The sequence below is a fragment of the Prunus avium genome, chromosome 4 (genome assembly GCF_965620075.1).
Source record: "Prunus avium chromosome 4, drPruAviu1.hap1.1, whole genome shotgun sequence".
NCBI lineage: Eukaryota > Viridiplantae > Streptophyta > Magnoliopsida > Rosales > Rosaceae > Prunus > Prunus avium.
Genome location: NC_142287.1, coordinates 17309244 through 17323737, shown reverse-complemented (window position 1 = coordinate 17323737; position 14494 = coordinate 17309244). Strand labels below are relative to the sequence as shown.

Genomic DNA, 14494 nt, shown 5'->3' with positions numbered 1-14494 from the left:
TTTGATAAATAAAAAATTGGCTAAGCAATTTATGATTTACGTAAATATTTTTAGGGATGATCTAAAAGATGAAAGTTCAGATCATATGATTATATTGTGTAGTGGTCTAAAAGTAAAGTAATACTATTCATTTATTAACTTGTTTGCGCTTGGGGATGTCATTGATCAATTAATAAGATTAAATTGTGAATGTAATCGAAAAAAGAAGTAGATTGTGTAATGATAGACTTGAAATAGAATGTTCACCAATAATATATGATCCTCTCTTAATCAAGAAAAGTATTTGTATAAAATCAGTTTCTCTTATCAATTATCCCTAAAAAAAGTTATTCTTATGAATTAATTTCATGACATAAAGACCATGAATCCCTTTTTATCACCTTCTTCCTTTATTTTTGGTTTTGTTTTTCAAAAACAACTTGATCAACATCAGAATTCATAATAATCTTGTGCATCTTATTATTTTATTGTATTAGAAGAACAGGGACAAGGCACTCTTATTCAGCTTAAATATTCTACATACTCGAGACAAATGATTGTGTCACTCCTCTAGCCAAAGGTGAGTTGGTACTTGGGTTGTTTGTTGGGGGAGAAAACACCGAAGTGTTTCTCAACTTCAGCACCGTCCTTGGTATTTTCATCAAACATGGCAAAAAGGTAAGTTTCTATAGCTTTTCCAGGCCTCTTCGGAGTCCCAGTAGTGCCTTTCACATGGTTGATCAAATTCTGGTAGAATATTTGTGCATTTTGAGGGGTTGCAGCATTACCACCTTCGGATGGCCAACCGCTCTCTGACACGACGATCTCCACGTTGGGAGCATTGGCTTTCTCAAGAGCCGAGTACTGAGCATCCAAAAGAGCATCAAACAGGTTTTGGTACTTTACACCGTCGGGCGTCGTGATCCCATCTGAGGTGAATAAGGCATAGGCAAGGTCTATTTGAGCAGTATTTAGAATGTAGCTGAAGTAAGGATACACATTGACAAGAAGAGGGGCCCCATTGCTGGCTAGGAAGTTGATAACTGGGGTTATGAATGACTTTGCATCATCACTATATTTTCCAGCTGAAGGAGGGAAGGCATTGTCCACAAGGGTTGTGTCAATTGCTGTTGAGACTTTGATCTGGCCTTGCAGATTGGCTGCTACAATTGCATTATAAATGTTTTGGATGGCTGGGAGGAGATACTGGGTCACTGTATCGCCGGGGTGTACTTCGTTCCCGACCGCAATGTATTTGAACTTGACGTCAGGCAAGTAGGCTTGTACATTCTTTTGGACCCAATCTGTTGCAGCAGCAGCATCAGTGAGGCCTTGAAGCTTGTCGTTGAGGATGGTCACGGTGAGCTCTATGTTGGAACCTTTAAGGGCTTGATAGGTTGGATCATTGGGTTCATAAATTCTCATTCTTCCAATGCCATTGCTTTTGTACAAGTCAACGACTTCTGTTTCGGATGGTAAATTGTTGCCATTTCGTCCATAACAAACACCGACGGATTGTGCACCTGAAATACAAGCATCAAAGTTTCAGCTTGTGAAAGCATGATTGGCAACAAGAGAAACAACTTGCTTAAAGAATGTTTTAAAGGATGACAATTTCAATTTCATACATGAAATGACCAATGAAATTACATACAACTCCAGTTGCTTCTAATTCAGAATTTGGATAGAGAAGCAAGGGACATATAACTCAAGTGGTTAAGAGTAGTCACCCTTGCATCCGAGGTTCTATGTTCGAATCCCCCCTCCCCCAATATGGCTTGTATTTTAAAATAAAAATTGGATAAAGAAACCAGAAGTTTTCTGCATGGTATATATATGCTTGAATATATCATAATTTCAACTATATAATGAAACAGAAATACTTAATATAATCTACCTCAAACTCTTGTACTCTAAACATGATTGAAGAAATAACCTCACATCAATCTACCCACGTACTCTAGAAAACAGGTTTGATGAAAAAGCATCAAAACTATAATATTTGCTTGATGCCATATATATATAAATTCAGAAGCAGAAAATGATACCTGTTATTTGCAGGGCAGGCATCAACAATACAAGTAGCAGCAATATGGAAGCCATGAGAGTTTTTGGAACTGTTCTAGCTTGTGTAGGGAAATCCATGAAGAAGAGGAAATTGTATAAATAACTCACTCTCTACATTAACATACCCCTTAAGCTATATATATATATACACATCCCATATTCATAAATGTATAGGCGGTAGAGTTTAAAGGAGGTCCCAAGCTATCTAGCAATTAAGCAATTACCCATTATCCCGTCAATCACTGCAGAAGTATTGACTAATAATGACAATGACTTTCTGTTGAAGAAAAAAATTATGATAACAACAAGACCTGCCTGCCAGACACGTTTTGCAGAAAGAGTTCAAGTCAATTGATCCACCAAATTGATAATTAAAGAGAATCGACAGACACGTAAAGGAAAATGAGTTTCAAGCCATCCAAGTTCAAATTTCCCTTTTTTCTAGAGTACATTAATAGCATGTGTACAAGCCCCTTGCCAGTAAATTAACCTTTGATTTATATGAAATCCGTGATATTGTATAAATATCCGTCATATTGATAAAAAAATGCTTTTGATAAGCATAGTTCACATGTGTGCCACGGTAGCAAATTAACAGATATATTGACATAATCAAATGACATGGATTTACTTGACGTGGGAGTTAATGTGGAGGGCCATTCCTGACCAAAAAAAGAAAAGACTAAAGCTAATAATTTTGTAAACCTCGAAGATGTTTTGTGATAAAAACCCCTTTCGCATATAAAATTTTTCATCCTGTACCCATGGCCCCTTGTATGTAGTCCTTGATATTGTCTGCATTTCCAAATTTCCTTATTGAAAAGTCATTGGGTTCATACTCCTTCCTCTCCATCCAGTACATTTGACTTAGACAGAAGAAGCATAGATCTTAATTGCTAGGGGTCCCTGTTTGAAAGTCTAGAACCTCTAGGATTTTAACACCTTAGTGGACGGATTGGGTCCAGTTAATATTAATTGGTCAATTGAAATAAGCGGCCCGTTTTCTCCCTACAAGTCGAAAAACTGACCCAGTCAAATTGTAATCTTTGATTGATTTTGAGCATACGGTCATGCCATCGCGTATTTGTTTGGAGTGCTTATTACGTACGGAGGCTCTTAAATCAGTTTGAAATTTCAATTATATACTAATTTTGAAAAGATAGCAACAAGGATACAGGTGTTAGTAATAGTGACAGGTAGAGACTCGAAAATTCTGAGTCAAGGTGGTGGCTATTGAAAGAGTAGTATGCAAGTTTTCCTCCAAGGTTGCAACATCTTTATCTTTGATCTGAATTGATCTGAACCATAATCTTTCGTTTTCCCGTTGATTGTGGGATTTTTAATCTGTGCGCAAATGATCATAACAATACTAGAGATATTGAAGAAGAGGAGAAGGGGGAATCAAACACATAACAAAAATTGACAAGTCGATTAGTTATATACGCTTAAACTAGTCGTAGATGCAATTTAAAGATAAGTCACAGATACATGCACTAGCTACATGTAAGAATATAAATTGACAAATGCAGTAGTCACATACACACCAACACCAATCACGCATTCATTTATACTAATCACGAATACACTTGTCACATATTTATGTCAAAATAATAATAGCTATAGAAATGACATAGTTTTTTATTTTATTTTCTTTCTTACTTTGGTCTTGAAAGACATGGGAGATTTGAGATTAAATAATACTAAATCTCACAGGAATTGTTTTAGTTAAATATTAGAGAAAAGTTGAAAAGTAAACCATAATTAACCATGCATTTTACCAAAATGTCCCAACCAAGTTAATAAAAAGTAGGCTATCACAAAACAAAACGTCTTTAAGGTTTACGAAACTATCAGATTGCATCCTTAATGTTTCTTTGTGTTATTCGTGATCCTCAAGATTAGCATTTGTGATCACAAGTGGTCCGTGCCGTTAGATTCCGTCAAAAACTCCGTTAGTTTGCTAACGTGGCATATATATATATATCATAAAACATCCATGAGGTTTACGCACCTATTACAAGTGGTCCCTGTGAAATTTTTTAATTTTTTAAATTTAAATTTCATAAAATTTTGGTTTTCTTTTTTAAATTATTTAAATATATATATATTGTATTTTAAATACACGTGACACTATATTTTTGGAGATGTGGGCTCTATATATATGCCACATCAACAAACTACTGAAGTTTTTTTTAAAAATAATTTAAAATAATTTAAAATTCATAAAATTTAAAAATGAAAAAACCATTTAGTAAAGGATTTTAACCTTGAGGACCATTTATGAACCCTAAACCCTTGGTTTTTTCATTTTTAAGTTTTATGAATTTTAAATTATTTATTAAAAACTCCCTTAGTTTGTTGATGTGGCATATATGTGGAGCCCACATCTCCAATAATATAGTGTCACGTGTATTTAAAATACAATATATATTTTTAAATTAAATAATTAAAAATTTTCGCAAGGACCATTTGTGATAGGTGTGTGAACCTCAGGGATGTTTTGTGATATATATATGTCACGTCATCAAACTAACGGAGTTTTTGACAGAACCTACCGGCATGGACTATTTGTGATCACATATACTAACCTTAAGGACCACGGATGACACAAAAAAACATTAAGGATGCAATCCAATAGTTTCGTAAATCTTAGGGACGTTTTGTGATAGGTACATCATTTCAAGTGTCGTTGTATGTATATATTTAAGGGCTTTCAAATAACTAAAAACCAATTTCAAAGGGTAGCGATAATAAAGCTTCAACTTTAGGTTTCCTACACCACCCTTATTATTAGTGCAAATATATATTATAAACTATCTCGTATCTGGAACATGGTAGGAATATACAAAACTGCTTTTTTGAGGCTATACAACAACACTGTAAAAGTGCTTTCCTAAAGAAGGATTTATCAGGTGCTTCCTCATCAACAAATGCTTTCAGGTAAATAGGTACATACAACGACAATGTTTCATATATGGGTTTTGTTTGTAAAATTAATCTCACGGGAGAATATTCGCTCTTAGATCCTTCAACCTTCGATTTTCCTTCTCTCTCTTCCTCGATTTCTGTAAAAAAAGAATGGAGTAAATAGACCTTACCCGGGGGGTGTTAGCCAAAGGCCCTCCGATGCCTAAGTTAGTTTGAGTGTTTGTAGGAAAACAATAGCTAAACAAAGGGTACGGAGTAGTCACATACACACCAACACCAATCACGCATTCATTTATACTAATCACGAATACACTTGTCACATATTTATGTCAAAATAATAATAGCTATAGAAATGACATAGTTTTTTATTTTATTTTCTTTCTTACTTTTGGTCTTGAAAGATGTGGGAGATTTGAGATTAAATAATACTAAATCTCACAGGAATTTCTGATTAACTACTAATGTTTTAGTTAAATATTAGAGAAAAGTTGAAAAGTAAACCATAATTAACCATACATTTTACCAAAATGTCCCAACCAAGTTAATAAAAAGTAGGCTTAATATCACAAAACATTTCTAAGGTTTACGAAACTATCAGATTGCTTCCTTAATGTTTTTTTGTGTTATTCGTGGTCCTCAAGGTTAGTATCTGTGATCACAAATGGTCCCTGCCGTTAGATTCCGTCAAAAACTCCTTTAGTTTGCTAACATGGCATATACAACATAAAACATCCCTGAGGTTCACGCACCTATTACAAGTGGTCTCTGTGAATTTTTTTAATTTTTTAATTTAAATTTCATAAAATTTGGGTTTTCTTTTTTAAATGATTTAAAAATATATATTGTATTTTAAATACACGTGACACAGTTTTTTTTTTAAGATGTGGGCTCCACATATATGTCACATCAACAAACGAATGAAGTTTTTTTAAAATAATTTAAAATTCATAAAATTTAAAAATGAAAAAACCATTTATTGAAGGATTTTAATCTTAAGGACCATTTATGAACCCTAAACCCTTGGTTTTTTCATTTTTAAGTTTTATAAATTTTGAATTATTTTTTACAAACTCCATTAGTTTGTTCATACCGAAAAAAAAACTCCATTAGTTTGTTGATGTGGCATATATGTGGAGCCCACATCTCCAATAATATAGTGTCACGTGTATTTAAAATACAATGTATATTTTTAAATTAAAAAATTAAAAAAATTCGCAGGGACCATTTGTGATAGGTGCGTGAACCTCAGGGATATTTTGTGATATATATATATCCCACGTCAGCAAACTAACGGAGTTTTTGATAGAACCTAACGGCAAGGACCATTTGTGATCACATATACTAACCTTGAGGACCACGAATGACACAAAAAAACATTAAGGATGCAATATGATAGTTTCGTAAATCTTAAGGATGTTTTGTGATAGGTACATCATTTCAAGTGTCATTGTATATATATATTTAAGGGCTTTCAAATAACTAAAAACCAATTTCAAAGGGTAGCGATAATAAATCTCCAACTTTAGCTTTCCTACACCACCCGTATTATTAGTGCAAATATATATTATAAACTATCTCGTATATGGAACATGGTAGGAATATACAAAACTGCTTTTTTGAGGCTATACAACAACACTCTAAAAGTGCTTTCCTAAAGAAGGATTTATCAAGTACTTTCCTCATCAACAAATGCTTTTAGGTAAATAGGTACATACAACGACAATGTTTCATATATGGGTTTAGCTACATGTAGCTATAATAAGGGAAGAAGTGGTTTAGCACTTCTGGCCAATGTGTACCCTTGCAAGTAATGGATCACTTCTTGACAGAACCCGCCCTGAAATCTCCCTTAGAATCTGTGACAAATCATGTTTTTGTCCCACATCCGGCAGATGCCGAACTCATTTTATTAAAATGCCATTTTCTCTTATTTTTAACAAAAAATCGATTTTGACTTCTATCAAGATTCGGCAAAGTCTCCTTTGTAATTGGAACATTTCCCAAATTACAAACATCTGCAGTTAAGCACAAAATAATCCCCACTTTCAACAAGCACAAAGGTAAAGGCACACAAGACAGCTAGGATGATTCAATGGACCTCAGGCCCTCTACCTAAACTTAAAACAAGCAACTCAGAGCAATTAAAGATTTAATTTACAACTCAACAGAACGGGGTAAGGGAAGAAACAAGGAAAATCATAGAAGGTGGTGGAACGAATGCCGATGATGCCTTGACGTATAGTGGCGGACCTCAGCTAACTATATATTGGGGGGGTGGGGGGGTGCAAAACAGAGAAAATGTGAGTGGACAAAAATAAAATTTTAACATAAGTTATATCCGAACATACTAACCCCACCGTTTTAGAAAAACGATGTAAACCATGCAATGAAATCCATCTTTACATATATAGAAATCATTACTCGAAACAATTGTAAATCCAAACTCCATATTATAATATAATATAATTCAACCTGACTTTCTTCTGCAAAACATATCCTTCCCAAAACTGTATGCTTGCAAAATATGTTATGCCAAGGAATCTCCATATATATATTCGAATCATGAAAAATAACTCAAAAATCCTTAACTTAAATCAATCAGGAAAAATCCTTCAAAATCGTTCTCAAACTAAATTTGAACATGCATAAAGTACTATTTAGAATATTCGAAATCATAAATTATCAATTCCATAAGCAACACAATTAATAACCATAGTTCAAGAATTTCTTAAAACTATTTAGAAAACAAATATCCACTCACTGTGCGTCCGAGCTAGCCTGACCCTTCGAGGGTCCTTCGTGCGGGTTCAATGAAGCCCGAGTACCTATTTAAGCGATTAAAATTATTTAATTAATAATATAGCTCAACCACAAATATTTAATCAAACCTTAACCCCCGGCCTCAAAAGTGTGTGTACATAATTTAAGAAAGTTCCTAGGCCCATTTTCAACATTTCTGATAGGTAGAATGGTCTGAAAAGACCCGAGGTTAAATAAGCAATTAATTTCCCATAATGGTCAACCCGTTATCCTGTGGGGCCCCCGACCTCTGATTACCAATCCAAGAGTTCCTATAGGTTCAACACACTTTACTAAACATGCCCTACAAGTTTGGTCCGAATCGAATGGTCGGATCGCTCGTGATCACACGATCGAACGGTTAACATTTACCTAAACTTCGAATTATTGAATCGGAGTATCCGAGACTCCGATTCTCGATCTGCAAATTCCTATACGATCTTAGAGGTGCCTAGATCAACATATTTGACAATGAAGTTGATCCAACAGTCTCAACATATCGAACCCATACCTTGGCTCGAAGATTAATTACACCATTAAAGCCCTCAAACGAACGATTTTGTCCCTTGAAAAACCTAGAAATTTCTTGGTTTAATTTTGTCAATTCTACATGAAATTAGGTCAGGTGTTTAAGGGGAAATCACATAGGGGAGGTAGGGGAGTGTTTTGGGAGTAATTTGGTGGCGGGTGGTGGCCGGAGTTGGCCGGAAAAGCCCTCGAAAGTGATTGTTTTGAAACAGCCCGATTTTGGGCTCACTTTGGCTCGAATTTTGAGTTTAATTCCTTGGATTTGGGGGCTGGAAATTTGTATGAATGTGAAGAGGAGAGAGAGGTGAAGAGTTTGCAAGTTGTGGAGCCGGAATTGGTGGCCGGACGGCGAAGATATCTCCGTCTGAAAATCTGCTGCGAAAATGGGGAGATAGGGGCTGAATCTGGAAAAAGAGAGAAAGATGGCAGGGTTTTTAAAAAATTGATTTCGAAATATTTACGATTATGCCATTGGACTTCCATAGATCATAACTTCTTCGTTACAACTCCGACTTGAGCCCACTACATGTCTACGGACTCATCTCGGTGTGCTCTATGCAACAGTACTACTAACATCCCTAGATTCCTTCCCAAACAAAAAGTCAACTTTTAAACTATTAAAATATTCCCAGGGTAAAATTTTTTTTTTTTTTGGTACAGAAGGGGGCTAAAGCCCCAAACCAAAAGAAACTAAACTGAAACTAGACAAGGTCTAGCAAAACCTCAAACATCAGCAGCTAACATGGTATTAAGAAAGGCCGGAGCCTCCAAAAACACATGGAGGCCCGGACCAAAATTATAACTCTTCGCAGCCATGGCATTGTTATAAAAAATATATACAAAATATAGTTTTTCTTTTCCATAAAGCCAAACACAAAGCATTATATTATAAATAATGTTATAATAAATAAATAAGAAAGCTTTTAAGGTATAATGAAATTGAAGAAAACAAAATAATAGGTAAGTAAAAGGAAAATAAATAATAAGTAAGAAGGTGAGTTTGGTACGGTGAAGCACGTCAAAGACGCTGTCCTAAAGCCTTTGTAGCCTCCCTACGTGCAGGTACTGACGGTCTACAAGACTCCAAGATACGACCCCTTGTACACAAACTCAAGATCCGCTATGAGCACGTTCATAGACGGATATGGGTATCCAAGTCACAGAACCATTGCCAAAATAATAATATAAAGTAGAGAATATATATAAAAGTAGAAAAGGAGAGAATCAGTTTATGGTGGTGATTGTGGTATGTGATATTCTGATGGTATAATGTGTGTGTTTCAAATGTGAAGGAGGAGTGGCCTTTTATAGGCATCCAAACAAGTAACCTTCACCAACCATAAAAGTTCACCAACCAAAAATTAAGGCATTCACCAACCAGAAATAAAACATGAATATTAAATATTTATAACCCCCACAATAAATCAAATAAAACAGCCAAAATAATTAATTAAATAAAACGGTTAAATTTTTAAAACCTTTTAAAATTCCAACAGGCATCCGCAACACAGTTTTGTTCATGGAAAATATGCTTCACAGAGCAACACCAATCCTCATGAATCTTCATTTTGCAACAATTGATAATACTAAAGAGAGGGTGTGTTGACACAGTAGGACTTTTTGACAAAGTCACCGCAGAAGTAGCATCACACTTAGTCTCCACCATGCGAAAACCAGCATCCCAAGCCATATTAAGCCCCCATAACTCAGCCTCAATGATGGAACCTTAGCCTAGATTCATAGAGAAACCCTTGATCCAACTCCCACAAGAATCTCTTAACAAACCCCTAGCCCAATAAGACAAGAGGAATTAATTCTGCTACCATCAGTGTTGATTTTACAAACACCAGGAAGAGGGGCCATCCAATGGAGATGAACAACACTACGCTCAGGGAGAAAAGCCATTGGATTACAAGCTGAAAACCACTCCAAAGCAAATTGATAAATCAATAGATGAGGCTCAGCAGGCAAAAGAAAATTATGATCAAAGACCACTTTACATCTCCATTTCCATATAAATCAAAGAAAGATAGCAAAAACCAAATACCAGCGCAGGCCATGGATAACAAACCTCTTCAATTTCAAGTTATTCAAAAGCCAGTCATCATAATCATCCATCAATTGACCAGATTCCACTCTCCCAAACCCAAGTCTATTCCAAATAGCAAGAGTGGCAGTACAATCCTTAAAGAGATGCACACAAGATTCCAAAGGACATTCACATATAGGACAAACAGCAACATTAGTGAGCTTTCTCTTCAATCTTTGAGCGTTCGTAAGTAACTTTTTATGACATAGAACCCAGAGGAAGGTCTTAACCTTCGGCAGAACATGAAGCTTCCAAATAAAATCCCATTTCCAATTAGCATTACCCTCATCCAGATAAAAGGTACTATATGCAGTTTTTACAGAAAATTGGCCATTAGAAGTGGACTGCCTGATGCATTTATCCTCCCCACTACCATTGTACCCAGCATGAGTACTAAGAATCAAGTTGACAATATTCATAAGCAGGCATTCCACTAAGTAATTGAAATCCCAAACCCCATCTTCCAAAAAGTCACTAGCATTTAATTGAAGCATGTCCTCAGATAAATCAATTAGAGCAAATTGCTGCAAAGGACCACAACTAAGCCATTTAGATATCATCCCCAGAACCTACACACCATTTAATCCCTGCAGAAAGAACTTGAGCACCATATAAAATACCCCTCCAAACATTAGAGCTACTCTGGAACTGAAGATCTTTAGCAGCAAGGATATCGCAATGCCTTAGATACTTAGCATTAAACACTTGAGCCCAAAGACCTTGCTCACATTGCAGTAAATGCCAACCAGTTTTAGCAAGAAGAGCTTGATTCATCGGTGCAGAATTCTTAATACCCAAACCACCAGCAAATTTAGGCTTACAAGCAGTGTCCCAATTAACTAAGTGAACCTTCGCTTGATCAGTAGTATGCCCCCATAAAAAATTCCTATTTAACTGATCAAGTTTCTTACAGATAGAAACAGAATTTAGCAGATTGCATGGAATAAATAGGGATAGCAGAAGTGACAGACTGCAAAAGGATCAAACGACCAGCCATAGAGAGAGTATGGCTTTTCCAAGAAGATAACCTCCTTTGGACTTTATCAATAATCTCTTGATACGTAGCTTTAGTGACTTGTGTATGAATAAGAGGAACACCAAGATACTTACCAAGACAAGTGGTGAGAGGGGAACCACATCTAGTTGCAATAGAATGAGCCAACTCAAAAGAAGTATTTGGAGAAACATAGATCATAGATTTCTCAAAACTCACCTTCTGACCAGAGAGCCTACAAAAACCATCTAAACAATTCTTCATAACAATAGCCTGATTGACTGAAGCTTTTCCAAAGAGAATCAAATCACCAGCAAAAAATAGATGAGAGATAAAAGGGCCGCTTTGGCAGATCTGCACAGGCTTCCAAGCCTTGTCTTGAATAGACTGCTGAATAATATGCGAAAGCTTCTCCATACACAAAACAAAGAGATAGGGGGAAGAGGGTCCCCTTGCCGATGCCACACTTAGGAGAGAAAGTATCAGTTAATTCACCATTGAGAATCACCTTATATCGCACAGAGTTAATACACTGCATCAAAAGCTCAAGAATTCTACCACAAATCCCAACCTCCCAAACCACTTCTCTAATGAAATCCCAACTTAATCGATCATAAGCTTTGGATAAATCAACTTTCCAAGCAATAAAATTCCAAGCAATAAAACCCTTCCCCCCTTTAGAAATTTTAAACTTGTGCAGCATTTCTTGAGCCACAACAATATTATCAACAATTTGCCTCCCTGGGACAAAGCTCACTTGATTGGGACTGACCAAACTAGCCATATAGGGCCGAAGCCTGGCAACAAGAATCTTAGAAATAACTTTATAGAGGGTGTTGCAAAGACTAATGGGGCGAAGCTGAGTCATGGAAACATGTCCCTCAATTTTAGGCACCAAAGCAATCAACGTCTCATTAATATTCTCAGGAAGAGAAGCAGTTAAAAAACAATCCTTCACCAAAGCAATAATATCAGCATAGCACATCCCCCAATATTTCTGATAAAAGAGGGCAGGAAATCCCTCAGATCCGGGAGTTTTTAATCCCCCAATAGCAAACAGACTATTTTTAACTTCATCATCAGTAACCTCACAACTTAAACCTTCTAAATCAGTATCAGCCAACCTTGAAAAAAGATGAGGAGCAAACTATAGTCATCAACCAAAACAGAATCACCAAACAACCCTTGGAAATAATTGACAATAATCATCTTCATTCCAATCTTATCAGTGACCCAATTTCCAGCCTCATTATTCAAACCTTCAAGTTTATTCCTCCTCCTTCTTATGACAGTAGACAAGTGAAAAAAGCGAGTGTTTCTACCCCTTTCCTTCAACCAAGTATTTCTAGACTTCTGCAACCAAAACAACTCTTCCTGCTCAAGGAGCAAATTATACTCAGTAGATAACTCATTCTCAAGCTCATTGAGATAAGAGTTATAATTCAAACATAACTTCCTTTGAATGCCTACCAGTCTAGCCAAAAGTCTTCATTTCTTTTGAAAGAAACAACCAAAAACCTGCCTATTCCAAGAAACAAGAGGGGACACAAGCCCAGCAGATTTAAGAACCGTATTACCATTATTAGACTGCCAAAGATCAGTAATAAACTCAGAAAACTCAGGGTGGGTGAACCACATGGCTTGAAACCGAGAAGGCACACAATCTTTATCAGGGAGATGAGTAGAAGACAATCTAACCATGATAGGATAGTGATCTGAATTCACCCTAGGCAAGTGAGAAAGATGGGCCTCAGGAAACAAAAATCTCCACGCAATATTACTCAAACCCCTATCAAGCCTTTTCCAAATGATACCCTCTGCATTCCTTTTATTACACCACGTAAACTTGGCTCCAGAGAAACCTAAATCAATGAGCTGATTACGGTCAATCCAATCAATAAAATTCTATCCACTGGAATCAAAGTTGCCACCAGACTTTTCATCAGCACAAACAATGTCATTAAAGTCCCCTAAAATCAACCAAGGCAACTTCGAGGCCTGAGCAAGACCATCGAAATAAGCCCAAAGAGACTCACAAATACCTGGACAAGGGTTAGCATACACCACAGTGAGCAACCACCAATTAGTCCCCAATTGCACTAGAGCAGTAATCGATTGACTAGAATGAGCAATGATTTGAATAGAGATAGAGTTGTCATTCCACAACAACCAAACACCCCTAGAAAAGCCAGTGGCATCTACAATATGATAATTAGAAAAACCCAAACTCTTATAAATTTGCAAAGCTTTAGAACCACGCCAATTCTAGGCTCAAGAATAGCTAAAATATCAATAGCATAATCTTTTCTTAAATCTTTAATAGTACGAGCACAACTTTCCTTGCCAGCACCCCTAACATTCCATGAGACAATAATCATTATAAAAAAGGAGGATAGGGAAGAACTTCGGATAAACCTAATTCTGCAGTTGCTCAACCTCACCACTAGTGGGGGCAGCTTGTTCAACGACCATAGCTGTATCACTACCAAACTCTGTATCACCTTGATCAACAAAGTCACCATGGTGGTTCATATTTTCAGAAATTAAACTTACACCAAAACAGAAAGCTTCATTGAGCACCTTTTGACCAATGTCAGGGGGTTCATGACCATGAAGCAGCCCACCTTTCCCTAGAGAAGACTCGGAAAAGAAAGGCCCCTCCATATTGAAAGAAAACTAGAATGAGCAATGATTTGAATAGAGATAGAGTTGTCATTCCACAACAACCAAACACCCCTAGAAAAGCCAGTGGCATCTACAATATGATAATTAGAAAAACCCAAACTCTTATAAATTTGCAAAGCTTTAGAACCACGCCAATTCTAGGCTCAAGAATAGCTAAAATATCAATAGCATAAGCTTTTCTTAAATCTTTAATAGTACGAGCACAACTTTCCTTGCCAGCACCCCTAACATTCCATGAGACAATAATCATTATAAAAAAGTAGGATAGGGAAGAACTTCGGATAAACCTAATTCTGCAGTTGCTCAACCTCACCACTAGTGGGGGCAGCTTGTTCAACGACCATAGCTGTATCACTACCAAACTCTGTATCACCTTGATCAACAAAGTCACCATGGTGGTTCATATTTTCAGAAATTAAACTTAC

The 14494-nt window shown here is 36.3% G+C and overlaps 2 protein-coding genes across 2 annotated transcripts; both read right to left on the bottom strand.

The window, feature by feature from the left end:
• Nucleotides 1-435: 435 nt before the first annotated feature.
• LOC110753938 (glucan endo-1,3-beta-glucosidase-like) lies at nt 436-2187 on the bottom strand. Its single transcript, XM_021954931.2, has 2 exons — nt 2028-2187; nt 436-1502 (listed from the first exon to the last, which is right to left on the bottom strand). Exons 1-2 carry the CDS (start codon nt 2122-2124, stop codon nt 550-552), a joined length of 1050 nt encoding a protein of 349 aa, XP_021810623.1. The 5' UTR covers nt 2125-2187; the 3' UTR covers nt 436-549.
• Nucleotides 2188-10320: 8133 nt separating this feature from the next.
• LOC110753955 (uncharacterized) lies at nt 10321-13085 on the bottom strand. Its single transcript, XM_021954951.1, has 6 exons — nt 12903-13085; nt 12618-12758; nt 11893-12531; nt 11604-11792; nt 11021-11296; nt 10321-10914 (listed from the first exon to the last, which is right to left on the bottom strand). The coding sequence occupies exons 1-6, from the start codon at nt 13083-13085 to the stop codon at nt 10321-10323; spliced, it is 2022 nt and encodes a 673-aa protein (XP_021810643.1).
• Nucleotides 13086-14494: the final 1409 nt, after the last annotated feature.

Excerpts from the sequence above, each read along its gene's own strand:
- LOC110753938 (XM_021954931.2), bottom strand. The coding sequence starts at position 2,124 with ATGGATTTCCCTACACAAGCTAGAACAGTTCCAAAAACTCTCATGGCT. Across the intron at positions 1,503-2,027 it reads GCCTGCCCTGCAAATAACAG|GTGCACAATCCGTCGGTGTT; the intron begins GTATCATTTTCT and ends CTTGTATTTCAG.
- LOC110753955 (XM_021954951.1), bottom strand. The coding sequence starts at position 13,085 with ATGGTTAGATTGTCTTCTACTCATCTCCCTGATAAAGATTGTGTGCCT. Across the intron at positions 12,759-12,902 it reads TTGTTTCTTGGAATAGGCAG|GAAGAGTTGTTTTGGTTGCA; the intron begins GTTTTTGGTTGT and ends CTCCTTGAGCAG. Across the intron at positions 12,532-12,617 it reads ATAATGAGGCTGGAAATTGG|TTTGCTCCTCATCTTTTTTC; the intron begins GTCACTGATAAG and ends TGATGACTATAG.